Genomic DNA, 19792 nt, shown 5'->3' on the forward strand with positions numbered 1-19792 from the left:
ATGTACGCATGTCCAAATTATGTTAAGACAGTTGCTTCAAGTTCATGTGATCCATAGGTTTAAATAGACAGAGGAGCCTAAGAAACCTGGGGAACGTTATGATTTAACATTATCTCCAGACTGATGAGTTACTAGTTTACTGTCTTGTAGTGTTTTATATATATTTAGAGCTAACTTGATGTTGAAAGAGTAACTTAGAGGGACTGTTAGAAATAATTTGTTTTAAGCTACTGTTTTTGAAAATTATGATACTATTGCCTTCCCCAATTTAAAGGAAAATATATTTCTAATGTACACAAGAGCAGAGGATCAAGTAGGTATCTATAGCTACCCTTCTACACAAGGCTCAGAAATGCAGTGAGTTTGGGGCGCTGTAAGGTACATGACATTGTATCTAAATATTTATTTGAATATTGGTATTTTAATTTTCAGTCTGTCTTTCTTAAATAATTGAGAAGCCACTTTTTGTTATTAAGAAAATTGCATTGCAAAACAACTTTGCAAGTCTGTGTGTGTGTGTGTGTGTGTGTGTATGTGTAACCAGAATTTCTATGCTTTGTTTATGCTCTTGGATTTATGAGACATACAGACATATGGTTCCGATTTATCTAACATGCACATATGAGATTATTGATAATTTTTTTACATTCTTCTCTCTTTTCAAGCAATACTAATGTATAGTATTTTTATTTGTCCCCAAGTGTATGCTATTTTTTATGGAATTGGTTGCTATTTTCTTTGAATATTTGATGCAACAATCACTTCTGAGAATTAGAATTTAGATCAAGTAACTCAGCCTGTTTCTGTTTGTGTCTCTTGGGGGAAAGGCTTTGGACTTAGTGCTCCAACTAATTTTCCATTCAGTACTGCAAAGGAAATGACCAAAGAGATTGAGAACTAAGAGAAATTATATTGAAAATTCAAATCTTCATGAGCAAATCCTTATGGACTTTGCTAAAAGGTGGTGAATATTTTTCTTTTTGTGGTGGTCTACTTTAATTCAAAAAACTGAACAGGGTTGAAAATTTTCTTTAAATTCATTTGGGCTTTGAAAAAAATGGTATAAAAATTGGCAATTTATATTGTGTTTAGCTTACCAACATTTTGTTTTTGTCCCCAGTCTTTGATTTCAGAAAGTAAATACACTTATTGAGGCTTAACATTTACATAGCAATGTTCTTATTTTATTGAGGATGGGGAGGGTAGAGTAGGGATTTGCTGTAACCAACCACCATCTTGATTTTGTGAACATTTTGTGAAAGAACAATAAGAAGAAATGACAAACCAGTGAGGTGCACTTTTCTGAGTCCACCGTCTGGACATATTTTTCTGGTTGTCTTGTTCCTGCTCTAATAAACTCTATATTTTATCTACTTTTGCAGCTGGTATTAGTTAACTATATTTTAGTTATTTTTTTTAATTTTTATTTTTTTAAAAATATATCTTTATTGATTTCAGAGAGAGGAAAAGAGAGGGAGAGAGAGACAAACATCAATGATGAGAGAGTCATTGATTGAGCCCATAACCCAGGCATGTGCCCTGACCGGGAATCGAACCCCGATCGCCTGGATCCTAGGTCGATGCTCAACCGCTGAGCCACACCCGGCAGGGCTATTTTAGTTATTTTTGTAGCTGGTATTATAAGCTGCTTCAACAAAGAGATACCCAAGTAAAGATGCCTATATGATAGAAATGTTTTCCTCTTTCACCTACAAGAGAGCATTCCAGGACAGTAGAGTAGCCTTCTCTACAGGTCATTTACTGACTTAAGGTTCTTTAGCCTAATTACTCTTTATCGTTCATATGTATGGCAGAAGCTGGTTCATTAGCACCACATCCAAAGGAATGGGTAAGAGAGTATGTGGTGAGCAATCAGTATTCTTTCAAGGATGCGATGTGTAAGTTGGACACATTACTTTCACTCACATTCTGTTGGCAAGAACAGGGTAGGGTCACACCTAGCTGCAAGGGAGGCTGTGAAATGTATTTCCTAATTGGAGACTCATATTCCTTGCTAAAATTGGGCATGGAATGGGGCTTATTGCTAAAATGAGGAAATGGAGAATGGATACTAGAACTTTTAGTCATCTCAGCCACATAGAATAATAGAGATGTTAAAGCTCAGCAGTGTGCACCATAACTACCATTCTCTCATTACTGCTGAGTTGCAGAAATTGATAACTATCCATTGCTTAAGATAATCCTACCCAAGTCTAAGAGGAGTTTAAAAAGCTCTAGGTCTACTATTAGAGAGGACCTAGAATGAGTATTGCTGCTTTAAGCTCCATATTTTGTAGTAAGTCAGATTTCCCTACTTCCTGTTGAGTGTCTAGCATGTCTGGTGCCTAAGGCTACATGAATTATGATAGAACTTGAGACGCATGGTCCACTCAGTGCTATGTTGTATTGTGGAGGTAATCTATGTCATGGTAGCTTATTTGGCTTTTCCCAATGTAGTTATTGAACTTATATTTTCCAGTTATTGTGATAGACACTTGGTTAGAAAGGGGTACATTAACAAGATAAGAGATAGCTCCTGGCCTAGAATGGTACATAGTCTGGCACTGTTTTCCAAAGGAAGATAGGTGTTTCTCCAAAAATATACTATGAGGCAACAAAGTTTTGGGAAACATCCCAGAACTGTAATGCTACCATCCATTCATCATCTAGCAGTATCCCCTCCGTCCATAGATTTCACTCAAGAAAAGCCTCTACCACTGACCCAAGTCCAGCTCACACTTAAGTTACTGACACCCTTTTCCAATTTGTGGTTTGTTTTCTAAATCCACAGCAGCCATAAAATTGACATCACAGATTGCTGGCTCATTCCCTTCTCTTTTGACTCCCTATAAGATCTCAAATATCTACTAGAGTATACTGCATGGACTATGATGGAGGCAACGTCATCAGGGCTCAAACTGTGGGTGTATTTTCCCCCCGTGTTTGTCATTTAGTTCCTGCAACCAGTATTATTGAGCATTTTCTATGGGATGGAGCATTACTTACAAAGCGGAGTAAGACATGATTCGTACCTGAGTTATTCATCTTGTAGTGGAAGAAATAGGTCTACTGGACAAATTACTTATTATGTGGTAGGCCCATGAGTGGAAAGAAGTATAGGAGAACAGAGTGCTATGGAAGTATAGAAGAAGGAGTTTGTCTAATGTTTGAGGGAGTTGGGGAAGGTCTTAGTGACATTTACATTGGACCTTAAGGAAGGAAGGAATTCACCAAGTAGGAAAAGTTGAGAGTGGGCATGGCAGAGTGGAGGTGGCCTCCTAGACAGAGAGAACATTGTGTGCAAAGGTCTGAAGGTATGAAAGATCATGGGGTCTTTTCTTCATCTCACACACACACACACACACACACACACACACACACAACCCATCAACACATTATAAACTAGGTTTTCTTTGAAATACAGGCATTGTTAAAACAACACATAGATTATTTACTTCATAAGAATCTGAATCTGAACAGGACCACTCTCTCCTAGTCAAGGCATGACGACAGTTTCGTGAGGACCCTTTAGGGATATTCATGTTCTGGATTTTCTTAGCTCTAAAAAATATCCACATTTCACTTTGTGAGGTTTGTTTTTTTGTTCTTAATCACTGCCTTGTTTGGCAGCCACAGTGCAGAAGTAGCCAAGGAGTTCAGGGCCATAGTGAATTATTCACATAGTTATTAAAAGCTGTTTATGTTCAAGGAACTGTGCTAGGCAGTGGGGATATAACAGCAATTCCTCTTTCCATAGAACTCACATTCTGGAGACAGATATTAATTCATCAGTCTCACTAATTCATGTTCATGGGGTGAGGTGGAGGGAACTGTATGGTTTAGGCAAAGGGTTTGGAATAGACAGAGTTTGGTGATGGGAGGGAGTGTGATGTGTCCAAGAAGGCCAGGCTGGCTGTAGGGGAGCAGATGAAAGGGGCAGAGGTACAAAATGAGAGATGCATCTGTTCTGTAACTACCAATTTGTACTTCTTGATCCTTTCACCTCTTTCACCCAGTCCCCTCAACTCTCTCCCATCTGGCAACCATCAAAATGTTCTCTGTATTAGGGGTGGGCGAAGGCAGAAGAGGGTAAAGAGGCGATAAATGACTAGCCTTAGGATGGTGAATGCACAATACAATGTACACATGATGTATTACAGAATTGTACACCTGAAACCTATATAATTTTATTAACCAATCTCACCCGAATAAATTCAATTAAAAAAATGTTCTCTGTATCTATGAGTCTGTTTCTGCTCTGCTTGTTTATTTTGTAGATTTCACATATAAGTGAAATCATCTGGCATTTGTCTTTGTCTGACTTATTTCACTCAACAGGACAAATATAGCACAGGGAATATAGTCAAATAATATTGTCGTAACTACATATGGTGGGTATTGGATTTATCAGGATGATCACTTCATAGGTTATATAAATGTTGGTTATATAGGGTTGTATACCTGAAGCTAATATAATATTGTAGGTCGACTTTAATTGAAAAATTAAAAATTACTTAAAAAGAAAAAACTCCAAACAAACAAAAAAGAGATATATGAGAAGAGAAACCTTGAGACTGTAGCTAGACCATGGTAAAGATTTGGGTCTTTATCTTAAGAGCAGTGGGGAAGCCTCAAAAAATCTTTTTTTTTTTTTTTAAATATATCTTTTATTGATTTCAGAGAGAGGAAAGGAGAGGGAGAGAGAGCGATAGAGTCATTGAACGAGCCCACAACCCGGGCATGTGCCCTGACCGGGAATCGAACCCCGATCGCCTGCATCCTAGGTCGACGCTCAACCGCTGAGCCACGACTGGCCGCGCGCCTCAAAAAATTTCAAACGGGAGCCAACACAATCGGATTGTTGTCTGGAAGGTGCTATTAGGTACTCAGTAAGCATTCATGGATTTTTTATTAGGTGACTCAGTGCACCCACCTGTAAACTGTGTGACCAAATCAAAGAGAAAAACTCTCCCTAGGAAGGAAAAACATGAATTTCTACCTAAAAAGCAGTAGCAAAACAGAAAATAAAATTTGACACATTTTACATAAAAAACAAACTGAACTGTTTACTATTTGCAGCAAATTTGGAATCACCCAAGGCCATATAGTAAGTTGGTGGCTGACTCATTTCCACCCTCTTGGGAGTGAAACCGGTCCCTTCCTTCCCCCTTTCCTGTTTCTCACCCCTGCCGAAGCTTTGTGCATGAGGAAACCAAGTTACTCCCCAGCTCTCATCGGAGCTTCTGAAAACTGAGACTTTGGTTATAACCATCACCTTGGTTCAGTGTCTGGCTGACGGACATCCAGTATTGCTGCCACACCATCCCTCAGCCGGCTTCCAGGAAGATGCAGTCAAGTCTTGCTGATCTTTGAGTTCCCAGCCTCTAAAGTGGTGCAGAGCAGCCACTCCTCAGTTCATTTTGGAGAAGAGCGGAAAACAAAGTTGTGTAGCATTAATGCAAATTGTGGCTGTATGGGATGTTTTTGCCAAGAGATTGGCATTTTTTTCTTTTTTAAACAGAAATTTCAGAAAGCGAGAGATTTCTGAGTAATCCATCAATCACGGGGAGGGATCTGTCATTTTCTGGCAAGTTGAATAGGCCATGGGAATTTTTTACCTTACCTACGCTCACTCTTTTATGAATTATTAAGTCTTATTTTTTTCCTGGAGCCATCAAGAATAGCAGGGACGAGGGGATCCAGTACATATATTCATTCTTCCTTTGAGTGTCTAGGGCTTTCTCTCTGCCTCTTTAATTCTGTCTGTTTCTCTCTTTCTCACTGTCCTCTTGCCACCTTGGTAAGAACCAGTAGTAGATGTGTTACAGGATTTTCATGGGGACGTTTTCTTGGCAATGGCTTGTGGCATTGTGGGGTAGTTCAGGAGTGCCTGGTGGGGTGATAGAGGTTAGAATTCTAGTTTGACAAGAGACCAGGCCACTGGGAAGGCCAGCATGAGAGGGTTGGGTACACAAGGCACACAGGAAAGACGCAGAGTTCAGCGGGGGTGACCGAAGGGTCGAGGTGTTGTCAGGCCATGGTCGCCTGGGCTTGCACGCCAACCTTAGCATAAGGAGAAATCAGCCTGGCCAGATGAAGCAGGTAAGCAACCAGGAGGAGGCTGGCACGAAGCTAAGTAGGGCAACAGGAAGCAGGATGCTGGTCTCAGGTCTGCTGGCTGAGACCTGGGTCCCAGTCGGGATTGAGAGGAGCAGGCCAACATCAGGGGCAAGTATTAGGCATCCCACCCCAGAGGCAGAGGCTACCCAGGGCTTCAGGCCAGGCCCGAAGGTAAGAAGCAACTGATGCTCTACAGCATTGAGCTTGTGCCAGGCACTGTTTTGAGCACTTTCTTCAATCAAGGCTTTTCATCTGCACAAGAATCTTGGGCTAGTCCTCATTTTGTAAATAAGGAAATGAAGGCAGAGGAAAGTGGAGTAGCTTGCTGAGAGCTATCCAGCTGGGAAGTGGCACAACAGGGATTTGTGGGCAGTCTGGCTTCAGAGCCCCTGCTCCTAACCACCCCGCTGCACAGTATTCCTGTTACACTGCCCCAAGAATACTATTCACACAAATTGCAGTGTGTGTGTGTGTGTGTGTGTGTGTGTGTGTGTTGGCGGAGGAGGTGGGGTCCTTGGAGCTGGGCAATGTAGGCAGTCTTGATTCCATACTACTTCCCTTGAAAAAAAAAAAAAAAAAAGCCAATTCTTCTCCCTGCCTTTTAAATGCCAGGGAATTTCTATGTACCTTTCATTTATTAACTCATTACGTCCAGAGCTATTATTATCTCCAGGTTACAGATGAGGCCCAGAGAGACTCAAGGCCATGAGAGCCTAGGTAGTGAGGTTTAAATTCAAACTCAGAGGAGTACTAAAAGGGGGATCAATTGTCTGTAGTGCTCTGTTATATTTTGTTTTCATTCCTTTGTCTGCCCTGCTGGCACAGTAGGGAGGAAACGGGTTACAATATTCATGCCACACAGATTTCTAGAGGTAAACGAGTGAGTGGATTAGCTCTTGCAGAGCTAAAGAGGGAGAAAATCATCTAGCACACTGTGGTCACTTCACAAAATTTAAACAAAAAGCAAACTAGTGCCCATAGCTGAATTGCCAGGCAAAGGCCTTGGGCTTGTGTTCTAATTCATAGAGTCAACGGGAGTCTGAACACTATCCCTTTGTTTCTTCCCTGACCTCTCAGAGTCCTCATTGTGGCAGAGCATATAACCGCACTGGCTTAGAAAAGTTACATTCCGGAAAAACCTGGGTGGAAAATTGGATAGCAAAACTTCTTTTAGCTTCCAAATCCACTCCAGTTCTCTTGGTCATGGATGTCCAAAACTCAGAGCTGATCAGCTCACTCTTGGCTTTTCTCGCCCTCTTCTTCCCTTTTCCAAACAAATGGAAAAGAGGAATGCTTGTCCATTGCATTCCACGGTTAGTTCCATGTGTTTGCTCTACCATAAAGCCCAGCCGAGGTGAGGGAAAGGAACTCCATGACCCTAAGCTTGAAGTCAACGAAAACTAATTCAAAGTTATGTTCCCTTGAGATATAGAAGAGAGCTTTCCTGCTTGTTGAGGACCATCCCATTTCCTCCCGCTGAACTGAGCTCAGTTGAGGCATTTGTCAAATTGTAAGAACCACCTCCCCAACCAAGAATCATGTGGAATTTACAACAGAATCATACAAGCCATGCCTTGTCATAGGCCCTTTTTTAACTTTTCATTGCTGATCATCGTGAGAGATGACTTGAAAGGAAGTGGGTCAGAAACAGTCAGCAATCTCTAAATGGGAGGCAGTCTTTTGGGGGCTATGCGTGACTTTGGAGGCTACTCAGTGGTAAGAGACGGGGGGATTACTGGCAAACACCAACACAAGGTGAGCCATAAGGTGTTCAGACTTGTTCTCATTGTAACCTGAGGTAGGAGAAATAGACCGTCCTTTCAACCAGTCACTTTACTGGACAACTCTTAAAGTCAAACTAAGAGGCTGCCAATCCCTTAGTTACATTTCACCTCTTGCTGCAGTTAAGTATGATACCCTTGAAATCAGGCCCTTGGAACTTAGACCCACTAGAATCCCAAGGTCCTTTGACCAAAAGCTGGTAACTTGTGATCTGAAACAGGCTCAGAAAGCTCCCAGGGCTCACTATTTCTCAGCCAGCTCTTAGTTCAGAGAATCTTGGGACAGAGATGGTCAATTCCAAGATTCTCCTGGAGTTGTAAGTTCATTTTTCTGGGAACTCCTCAGAGCTCCTTTGGGGAAATCCAGTGTGAGTCTCTCACTAGGGTTCCTCTGGGCCCCTGGGAACAGCCTGAATATGGAGTTGAAATCTTTGGGTGACTTGCAAGTGCAGTGCTTCTTCTGTGTAGATCTGAGTGCTAGGGGCAGGCTCCTCAATCTATTAGATGATTTTCAGTTGTCAACTTGTGGGTGACCAAATGACTTGTGATTAGACAATTTTTAGAATGAAAGGAGTGGTAAAAAGAAAAAAAGAGGGTTTTTTTTTCCACCCACCAAAGTGACCTCCTGTTTTACCAAATTCCTCCTGGGAACATGTCCACTGTTCGTCTCATCCCTTATCTTGAAAACCCCATCAAGAAGGGAAGAGGAGGAACGATCAACGATAGAAAATTATGGCTTTGAATACAGCAGTTTAACAATTCTGAGTACAAAAATGAGGGCTGGAGTAGGTGACTCTGGGGTTCTTCCACTTCTAACAGTTTGTGATTCTGAGACCAGCATTTTTCTAAGCTCCTGGGGAGCAGGCAGAGCCAGCCTGCCCCTGCTTTCCATCTGTTCTTGGTGCTTGAGGGGCTGGATGTGGGGTTGCAGGGAGTAACCACAGGCTGCTGTGCTTGATGAAGTGCCTTCCTCCTGACATCCCACCCTGAGTCAGACTCACTTACTGCATGCATTAGTCTATCACAAAATGAGCCCTGTTCTTTAAAAACTTCCTTTAGACCCTCACATCAGCTGTAGGGAGCACTTTGAGGCAGGGAAACACAGGAGAGGACTTGAGTCATGTACAGTTTTCCCAGTAGGGAGCAGTTCCTCTCATCTGGGTGAATTATGGAAGTGGACTCCCTCTCCCCCCACCCCCCAGCAGATTTCCATTTAAAGATACTCAGGAAATATCTATAAAGTAAAGTAAGGAAATGATCTGGAAAATCTACCCTTTTTCCTCAATTTTCTGTAGATTCCAGCTAAAATATCACATGGCTATATAGTTATAGAGTTAATTAAAATGACAGAATCTGATACAGGGATTTGAGCTTACAAATCCTTTGACTGGGTCCTCTTGCTTTATGGAGAGGAGAGCTGAGGGTCAGCCTGGACACACAGTTGTCAACAGGTAAAGATGGTACTGTTTTTTCCTCATGGTATCCTGCCAATTGCACCCATTCTCTTTTGCCATTCTCCCTCCATGTAGGCACAGATGGCATTCTCTTAGGAACCCTACCATTTGGGGTTCTGAAGGACAGATGAGTCCCCTTGCCATCCCTTATATTTGCCTAAGTACTGGTGCTGTTCCCAAGGTGTACACTGTGATTGAAAGACATTAAGGGTCAGTGCAGACCGGGAAGAACTGTGATCTGCCCAACAGTTGTAGCTCTGGTGTTGCTTTTTGTGTGTTTCTTTAAGAGTGACACTTTTCAGAGATAGTGGCTAGGAGGTCAGGCCTCATTTCCTAGGTCCAGGGCCAGCCAGTTACTCCTGTGCTGAGCTCCCATGAACGGCAGCCAGTGCCTTCCAGCTGACAAAGCAGGGTTGTCGTTCATAAGTGTTTATGTTGCAGTTTAGATTTGCAAAGTCCTTTCTCTGAGTTACTTCTAACCTCAACATGGCAGGTGAAGAAACTGAAGTCGATGGAGTGGTGATTGGTCCAGAGTCATCCAACCAATTAGTGGTGAAGCTGATTCTGCACTCAGAACCTCTGAGTTTTGGGGTCATTGCTTACACCAATGCGTCATTCAGCTTCTCTAGATTATGTTCTTTGCCCCTCACGAACTTCTTTATTTCCAAATATTGCTGGCTTCTTCTAGAGTGAGCTATAGAGCTCTCCTGTTTCAAAGCTGCAGTACCTTATTGTTTGACCAGGAAGCTTTACGTATCTAAGTGAGCTCCAAAGTGGGACCTGTCCTAGGTCAAAATGGGCTTCAGTGTGGTGGGAGCCGAGGGAGAGAGTAGAACTTTTCTGTTTGGGTTTTTGGGGCAAGACCAATGTTGTTTGAGGAATATTAAAGGTCTAAATATTGGAAAGATGGTGAAGGACTTACACTAAAACATTGGCAGTTTCCTAAAGGCAGTTAAAAAAATTAAAGACACATTAAAACTTGTGCATCTAAATGAAGGCTTGTGAGAGCTTCTGGCTTTTTTTTTTTTCTTCTTCAAACTTTACTGGTTGGGTTACAGAGGTATTTTCCTGCCAGTGAGGCAGAGAATATTGAAAACTTTTCAGTGAGAATATTGAAAACTTTTACAGCAAAAAGTCCCACAAGAAATCTTACCATCTGTTTATTCTCTCCTTTTTTTCTTTCCCTTGTTCCTTTTTTAAAAACGTTAAGTGACTTACTGCCCATTTGACTGCAGTTGCCTCTGTTAAGTACAGATGTTGCATGGAGATGAGTATCTGTTTGCCTGCCTTTACACAATATCCTCGGAAAATAAAATCTCTCCTTTGCTCCCCTGCCTCCCTCCGGTTGTGAACTCAGTCAGGAAGATGAGCCGCGTGGTGAGCATCCGAGAGCCTGCTTTCCGAGCAGCCCGAGCAGCCTTTTAGACACTGACGAGCAAGTGGTGCAGAAGCGCCGGGCCGGGAAACAGGAAGCAGCCCTCCGCCGGGAGGATGCTCCGGCCGCCCTCGCCGGGAGCTCTGCAGCTGACTGGAGCAGGCGGCCGAGCCAATCAGGGGCCGCTTTCCTAGCCCAGTCGCCAGTCTGTGGCCGAGGAAGGGCTTTGCTTTTCTATGCTCTGTATTGGGAAGGCAGATAAAATGCCAGGTCTGAACTGCCTCTGGGGATAAGCTCGCCCGGTGTGATGTGAATGAATAGCATCTCGCCTGGTAAATCCACGGGAGCTGATAGGGCAGGCGCAGTTCCTCACACAGGCCTTTTCTCTCTCTGAGCTCTGGCTGTGGCTTCTGTGGCAGTTTTGTTTTTGCCTTGAAAGAGGTGCTCTGGATTATCAGACCTCCATGTATGACAATTTGTACCTGCATGGCATTGAAGACTCGGAGGCTGTAAGTATTTTCATAGATAGCTGATTCCCTCTCCCCCCCCTTCCTCCTCCCACTAAACTCCCCCCTCCCCCATTTCTTAGGCAACGCAGGGAACATGGAGCTGAAAGCTAACATCTTTCGGGTGCCTGCTGGCTGCTGTGTCAGTGTTCTCTGTATAGTTTAGAGTTAACTGAAGTAATTCTTTATTATATAATTTCTTGTCAAGCAGAAAAGAAGTTAGGGTGATAGCGAAGGCATCTAAGTGTGTAAGCTGTTTGGATTTGTACATTACTTGGTCCACGTTTGATCTCACCAGGGGTAACTGCTCCTTGTAGACTGTTTTAAACTCTGCAGAAAGTGTGTGTTTTCCAATAGCAGGGTTCATAGAAAAGGCCCATTCCTTATATAATACACATTGTTTATTGAGCAGGCATGAATGGAAGTTCCTCAGCTGTAGCTGTATTATGTGCTTTCTGGCCAAACAAGCGGTGCAGATCGGCTGCCTCTTTGTTAAGGAAATCAGATGCAAGGGTTGTAGTCTCGGAACACCCGGCACAGAGGCAGAGGGTAGTGTCCCCGCACTCTGCCCTGGAAGACCAAGTATGCTCACGTGCGTTTTGGCTTAGACAACTGAGCTCCTTTCCCTCCACAGGTCAGGCTCATGTAGTCTATTAAAATCAGGATGAAGTGTGTTTCTGAAATCCCTAAAATCATGCCATCAGAATGCCAGCTTTTGAATGTAGGGTAAAGCCGAGTATTTCTTTTACTATTGCTAGTGGCAAGTCTTTATTTTAAATCAAATATATAGAAACCTTGCCAGGTAAAATGATCCAAGGTGGCTACCGGGACCTGCTGTGGGGAGTCTGGATTGTATCTGAGTGCAATGCCGTACATGTTGCTACCTTTGAAACAGGAATGTGTTATGTAACCACCAAATAAACAGATTATAACAAAAAAAAACCTCCTATGATATACGTCAATGCAGACGTATGTATCAAATGATGTGCTATCCGTGAAGGACAGAAATTCTCCGTTCTGCTAAGGCATTTCATTTTTCCTCCCTGTCTCTGTGTTAGCTCCAACTCTAACTCTGTTTCCGCAAAGTCTCCCTGCGTGTTGCCCAATGTGCTCGTCAATGATCAGACTGTCGGTTTACTGCAAGGGACCGTGGCCTGAAACAGTGGTGGCTGAAATAGACAAGGGCCACACTTGGGGCAGGTGGGAGAATGGAAAAATGCAACTCCAGGAGTGCTTAGTAAGCCAGCTTCCCCGGCCGGGTTCTTCAGGAGGCCTGATGATTCCTCATGCCCCTGCTTTCCACACCGAGTTATGAAACGTGATGTCTTATTGAATTGTAACTTTTTCTTTTCGACCGTTGCACTTAAGTGGATTGGTTGGAGTTATTTTAGAAACCAGCCGCTGTGAGCAGAGTCGGCTAGGAGCTAATGTACCCAGCACCTCGTTCTCCAGAACTGTGTGAATTTCCGATGCACTGGTTTGGAGGGGAGCCCTTATAAGTATGAAAACATTTTTTCTCCTTCTGGTCAGGCCTCACGGGACGGCCGAGCTTTTCTGTAGGGTGGGCAGTGAGGAGCACAGTGACTTGCTTGACTCAGTGGCGGCAGCTGAAGGCGGGTAGTGCTAGGGACTGCAGTGCTGAGCTCCTGGTGGTGACTCAGTGGCGGCCGGCAGGCTGAGGTCTCGGAAGCTGTGCACATCTGCGAAGCCGAGGAAGGTGGGAGCCCCAAGGAATGAAGAAAGGCGCCTGGCCACTCCTCTGTTGAAAGTATGAGAGTCTCTCGGAAGGGAGGGATCGGAAGCGTGTCACCTAAACAAGAGGGGAAGGCAGAGGTGCTTGGAGGGGTGAACTGAGTCTCAATGCTTATTTGAGTTTATTTGTTTTTATAAGGATGAATAATGTGATGTGTTACCCAAGATGGTGTGAACAAAGCTTCAAGCCAATGGAGAAGACTAGGCCTAAGTAGCTGACCCGTGAAGTGAAAAGTAAAGCCACCCCTGGAGAGCCTCATCCTCAGCAGTCTTTCTCAGTGCCAATGCATTTATGGCTGTAAGTGTGGGTTTGCCCAGTGGAAGCAGAGCTCTCGGAACAGGTCTGGTGGATAGGTGTGGAGAGGCTTTTCTCAGACGGCCAGCCGCGGCCCAAGGGTATACAGGCACTAAAAGCTGAGCACAGCACTCCCTCCGGGGCTGGGGAGACATCCACATATGTCCTGCCTCTCCGTGCTGTTGAAAATGTCTTTGTGGGGTGCATGGGGTTTAACATGTGACAAATGGTTACATTTAGTGTGTTCACATAGTAAGCCTACAATAAGATCATCTTGCCTAGGAACTATTGTATTCTAAATAAGAATAAAGCAATATTATCCACTGTTAGCATCTTATATACCTGCAATATGAGAAAGATTTGGGTACTCTGATGTGAGGTTTCTCTTAAGGGCCTGGTCCAGAGGTAGATATTACACGCCCTGCACCCTAGATTTTTACTTGTAACCACTGTATTTCATGAACTATATATAAAGAGAGGGGTATAAGAGCCATGCTAGAACATACTTGGGTTTGGGCATTTTAGATTCTTGGGTTCTGTGGAACCTTTTGAACAAGTCCATTAACTTTTGCTCTGGTTTCTAGGAGGGTAGTTAGGTGTTAGCATCATTTAGAATTACAAGGAAGTATATAAGACCCTTCAGTGCCCCCACAGCAAAGTCCTGTATGGGAACAAGAGAAGTCACACGTTATGTTACTCCTGTTACCTTGACATGGACAATGGAGTGTGTGCTCCTGAATGAGTCTGTATTGAGACCAGCCAGTTACAATCGGTCACGCACACAGAATCTCACTGCGTGGCCTTCTGTGACGGCTGCCCCATTCCACTTTCACTCCCCACACCGGGTCTTCATGCAGGTCTTGGCAGCCAACATGCTTTTCACTGACTGAGTGAATACATCATGTATTTTTTATCTGAGTCACAATAGATTTTGATAGATCTGCGCCTTGGTATACATGTTTTATAAGTGTATTCATTGTGCATTTTGACATTTATGGAATCATTGTCAGAACAGACTTCTTTTTTTCATTCAATAGGTTTATAACATAAACAATAGAGGAGGGGTGCTCTTAGAGGGATAAATGGAAGAAGCAGATAAGTAGAAAAAGTTACCTAAAATCCTCCCAGACATAGTCACACTCAACATATTGCTGTGTACCCTTTCAGACTCTCCATGCACATGCATGTAAATATGTCATTCTAAACTGCTACTGTGCATTGCATTTCTGTGAAATGCTGTTTCACTTGATAAAATATTGAGCACGCTAGTACTACACTGGTGGGTACAGGAGATGCTTTGCAAAATTTAAAGCTCCCACCTGGACCTTCTGGGATTTTGAGCAATTTAAATGAAATACAGGTTCTTAGGGTATTTTGGAAAGTGAAGCCAGGGTAATCTGCACATAAAATTGACAGTTGATTTCTCTGGTATCATTGCTTCCACTTCTAAATGCTTAAAGTATAAAGTATTTGGCGGGAGAATTCTGATCTATTTCCAAGAAAAAGATGAATAGCTCATAATTCAGGGTATTTACTAGAGAGGAAAATACATTTTTAAATGTCAATCCTAGAAAAGAAACCATTATATATATATATATTTTAATATATCTTTATTAATTTCAGAGAGAGAGAAGGAGAGGGAGAGAGAGAGAGATAGAAACAGCAATGATGAGAGAGTCATTGATCAAGCCCGCAACCGGGCATGTGCCCTGACCGGGAATTGAACCCCGATTGCCTGGATCCTAGGTTGACACTCAACCGCTGAGCCACGCCCGGCCGGGCTAAACCATTATATATTAAGCTGATAGTAATCTTATAAAAGTTAAAGCAAAGGTAAATTTTACAAACTATAGTGTGCAGCTATAAAAGCACATATTTAAATTGATATGTAACTATACATTATTTTAAGGATAACTGTATGTTAATTATTTAAACTATTCATTTTCTGTAAGCAGTGTAACTGTGTATGTTTGCGCATAGGCATGTACACACTAAACACCCCTGTACATTCACACACATTCACATATAGATGTGCTCCATGCTTTGCTAATTGGTAGTTAATGCTAAGTGGGAGATTTCTGCCATAGAGCTTTTGGAGAAGGAAAATTAACTGCTTTTGACATAAAGAAAGATACCCAAGAGGGTTGAAAGGCAACACATCCACAAGAGAGTAAAGACTGCTACATTCAAAGGTACAATAAAGTAATTTTAAATACAGACATGCTTCTTACGCTTGCTGAGGATGATGATGAACTACAAACAGAAGGCTTTGTGTGTTTAGGGACCTTAGGAAAACACTCTAGGGAGAGTAAGAGTTAGATTTCTTTTGGAAATGAAAAGTTTTTATGGTAGATCAGAGGATTCCTTCTGGGGTCAGAGAGTCTTTCTGGCCCATTTCTAGGGAATGAAGCCTGTTCTTTAAAAGAATCCGAGATCCAGGTGTTGGTATCATTGGCCAGAGAGGAAAACTAAATGCTGCTTGTGATTTGTGTAAGAAATTTGACTGAGAAAATCAGCTTGCTTTACTCAGCAGAGTGATTTTGGTGTTTGTTCAGAATCTGAGTAAATGATGAACAGAAACTTCTCTTTGATCCGTCAATTCTTAGCAATGATGGTTTTCTAAAATATACTTTGAAATTATTTCTAGATGTGATTGTCATAGAGTTAAAGAGAGAAGTTCCTTAAATCTGATCAGAATCCATGAATTCACCTCCCCAAAGTCATCAGTCTTGCCATTTTCTTGGTAATTTCCATTTTCGGGTGATGGAGGGATGTATTAGGCTCAATCCCCGCCTTTCCTCGGGGCTTCCGGATCTCCTTTCCTGATGGTGTTCTTTTTCTTGTGAGGCTATGATGTCAGTCAGGATTTTAGAACATGGTCCTGTGTGTCCACAGGTCAGGTCCTCTGACTCAGTGAACATTACGTTATTCCATGGTGCAAGATGTTCTGTAGGAAGGTCAGCAGTAACTATGAAAAACATGCTTTTAAGGGTGAAGGTGGGGAGGCTTCTCACCGCCTTAGCCCTTCCTTTTCTATCAGAGTGCAGCTGGATCCCTATTTCTTTGCAGCAGTTCTGATTGTTGTGTGCACAGTCTCCCTGTGAGTTTGCCTGAGTTTGCCTTACTTAGGTAAACTAAACGGCCTGAGGAGGACCGGGAGACATAACTATTGGTCACCACTTTGTTCTCTCCCCTCCCTCTCCCACTAGTCCTTTACGATCATTATGAAGCCATGAGCTCAGATATTCGTGAAGCTAAGTTAAAAATTATACCAAGAAAGCTGTATAGATATAGACTCTGTATTCTGGTCTCAACTGGGTTGATTTAGGTGCTTTTCATGTGTTTGCATCAGGCCATGTGGACTTTAAAAACAGCAGCAACTCTAAACTGCCCCACTGACAGAGACGTGTGGTATAGATGCGCGTGACCTCACTTACCGAGGACACTGCTGGCGTGTCAACTCCAGGGAGTTTACAGTTCATATAAAATAATGGCAAGCAAATCGGGAGTTGTAGATTTTTATGCCATGGACTTGGAACTTTTTAAGATTTTGAGGGTAGTGAGTCTAAGATAAAGCTGTGGGGCTTCTTTCACAGTACTTATGGGTATGCTAAAAGGAAGATACCTCACGTGATCATTTTTGAGATCTAAATAGACCAGTACTTGTTCTTGCTGTACATTTATGTGTTCTTTTAAAACATAATTGTGTAGTTTTAATAATAAATTCTTTTCTCTCATTTTAAATTGTGCCACAATGTCAGTACTTTCTACATCCTATTTTTTTTTCTTTTGTATCTGTCTCAGAGATATTGCAAAGTCTTAAATTTAAAACAGGATGTTTTGAATCTGCTTTCAGTCTTTTTGTTCAGAGCACATGATCTCTAAGGGATACATCCTAACATGAATATTGGCAACTCTCAATTATTTAGGAACTTGATTGTATAGTTTGTGAATAACGTAGTTCTTTTATTTTGCCCTTTTTAAAATCCTGTTACTCCTTAATCTCTCATTTCTTTTTAGCTTGAGCATCATATGGGAAAAAGATCCTGACCTTCAATGCTATTACTCTATTAGCAGATTTGTTGAAAAGTTTAGTGAATGATAAGATGTTTCTCAATCTTTCTTAACCTCTCCATAAGACTTTTATCTTTTATTGAGCCTGTCTATCAACCAGGAGAATGTCATTTATTTTTTGTACTTTGAATTGTGAAACAGTAACGTAGTGTAACAGTGTTGTGATTAAAAGCAGACACTCAGTGCAAGATTGCTAGGCATTAAGCCTGGCTCCCCGCTTCCTAGCTGGTAGCCCTGGGTTCATTTCTTAAAATTTCTGTGCCTTGGTTTCCATATCCCTGAAGCATCAATAATAATGGAACTTACCTCTTGGGTGGTTTGGAAGATTTTAAATTAGTTAACATGTGTAAAGCCCTTAAAACATATAATTGTTTACTGCTATAAGTATATGATGAATATACTTATACTTTAGGGACTAAACATGCCCATTGCTTTGTAGGTGTTGATTTTCCCACTGAATTCTTTGGTTTATTTTCAGAGCACTTGCATGGTTTTTGACAGTGATTTCCAAAAATATTATAGATGTTGACAAGTATAAGAATGCACTAATTTCTTAAGGCCTTGCGAATAGTTTGTTGAATTTTGTTTCAGAAACGAGGCAGTAGAGTATTATTTAAAGAACACTAGGAGTTGGAAGTCTTGGTCTTTGCCATTTATTAGCAGTTATCTTGGGCAAGTCATTGAATCACTCTAATCTTTCATTTTTCTTCCTATAAAATGAAGAGGTTTGATTTAGACAATTTCTAAGCTTTTTTTTTATATCCAAAATTCTGTTCTATTTGCTGATAAGCAATTTCTTCAGTTGGGATGCAAATGCCATCATGTGCTATTTGCTTCTTGAAATGATCAATTGCCACAGTGTCTTGTGCATACTAAGTAAGATGTTAGTATTTGGACCTTGAATTGGATGTTTGGCCTTTTCAGAATCTTTGAAGGAGGAAGGTGTGCGTGGTGGTCATCTTTGAGAGGACTAGATGTTTGAAAAGGGAGACACTTTATTTAAGATTTTTAACTCTAGAAGCCAAAAAGGATGCTTTGTCTATGGCTCGTTTACTTGCCAATACCGGCGATATACTTCTAGCCCACAGCAATTTGAGCTGGAAACTCTTGAGTCTCATCTCTAAGGGGAGAAAAAAAATCAAAGGCAAAAGCTTACTGAGAAGTAAGCTTCTAACTCTTGTCAATGATCCAGGAGAAGTATGTCTGCTTTAAGTAATCTCTATCTTTTCCTCTTGGCTAAGGTACAAGAAGATGTCTTAGATGTACCCTAGGAGAGTGCTGACCAAAACATGTTTAAATCATTGTTTTATGATTGTTGTGATGTCTAATCATTAAGAGTGTTTATTGTTTGGTATTTTTTTGCTTTAGTTTTTCTGTAGCTCATAATTATCTTTTGGGCGTATTAAAAACACTAATCAATCAACTGGAAAACCTAAGAATATAATAAATTCTAAAAGGTATTTTTTAAAAAAAGTAATTCATTACCTTTAAGAGGAGCAACTATGCCTGATCTGCTTAATTTTCCTCTGTGATAAAGTAAAAGACTACAGAGATGAAAGAAGCGATCTTTACTTCAGCCTAATCTCTCAAATATCATACCCTTAAATACTGTTTGAATGTAGCAAGAGTTGGAGGCAAATATTTATCATCAAGCTAGAAAAATATGGTGAATATCACACTAAAATAGTGGGTAAGCAAATTCGTTCTCCAGTTTATTTCCAGAGTCATTATTGAAACCTTAATATTGTTTAATTTTAAATGATGTCCAGAGATGAATGTCTTTGGGCTTATTTGATTCACTGGCTCTATTGATCCAAGGGATGGAATTAAGATCTTATTTATCAGATTTTCAAGTTATCTCACATTTGATCATGTTGTCAATGCTTAGAATATAGGAGTGGAATTAAGGTGATATTGATAAGGAAGGGGAGCACAGAATATTTCTTAGCTATCACGATGCACAGGGCCCTTTGTGAAGTGCTAGGATACTGCAGGGTAGAGTGAGCAATAAAACCACACAGATGAAAAAAGGCTAGGTTGATATTAGATTTTAAAAAGAAAAGATCACTGATGGTTGCATTTAATTATTAAGTGAAATCCACAAATTTGCTACATAAAACATGATGCATCTTCCTACAGTGCCAACATTAGATTTTTGTATATTGTAAAAATTTTTGAAGTCATGTACTTTATTTTATTGATCCTAAATCATACACCCCCTGCATTTTAATGGGGCTACGTCTTAAAACTACATCTTAAAGCTCATAGTTTTATTGGCACTTTTCTTCCCTTAGGGGTACATAATCTAAAGTTGAGTCGTAAAATAATTTGTATCATATTCGTTGAAATGAGGTATTTGGGAAAAAATAACTAAACAGTACAAAATTGGATAGTGTGAAAAGTTGGTCTTCCTTTACAACCTCCCAACCTATTTA

At 41.4% G+C, this 19792-nt stretch overlaps 1 protein-coding gene across 6 annotated transcripts in view; it reads left to right on the forward strand.

Annotated features, from left to right (window-relative positions):
* Positions 1 to 19792, forward strand: part of CACNB4 (calcium voltage-gated channel auxiliary subunit beta 4) — a gene marked incomplete at its 5' end in the record, with an annotated part of 200315 nt that overhangs the window by 83086 nt on the left and 97437 nt on the right. Inside the window, 2 exons of one of the 6 annotated variants that reach the window (XM_081142741.1) lie at positions 10711 to 11239; positions 13128 to 13286. The exons of 2 other annotated variants lie outside the window; for them this stretch is intronic. In XM_081142741.1, the coding sequence (XP_080998867.1) occupies positions 13281 to 13286 (6 nt within the window). Of the gene's footprint in view, positions 1 to 10710; positions 11240 to 13127; positions 13287 to 19792 lie in introns of those variants that run through there. 3 more of the 6 variants (XM_081142742.1, XM_081142740.1, XM_081142743.1) reach the window with 3 other exon arrangements.

The sequence above is a fragment of the Miniopterus schreibersii genome, assembly GCF_964146895.1.
Source record: "Miniopterus schreibersii genome assembly, chromosome: 7".
NCBI classification, from domain to species: domain Eukaryota; kingdom Metazoa; phylum Chordata; class Mammalia; order Chiroptera; family Miniopteridae; genus Miniopterus; species Miniopterus schreibersii.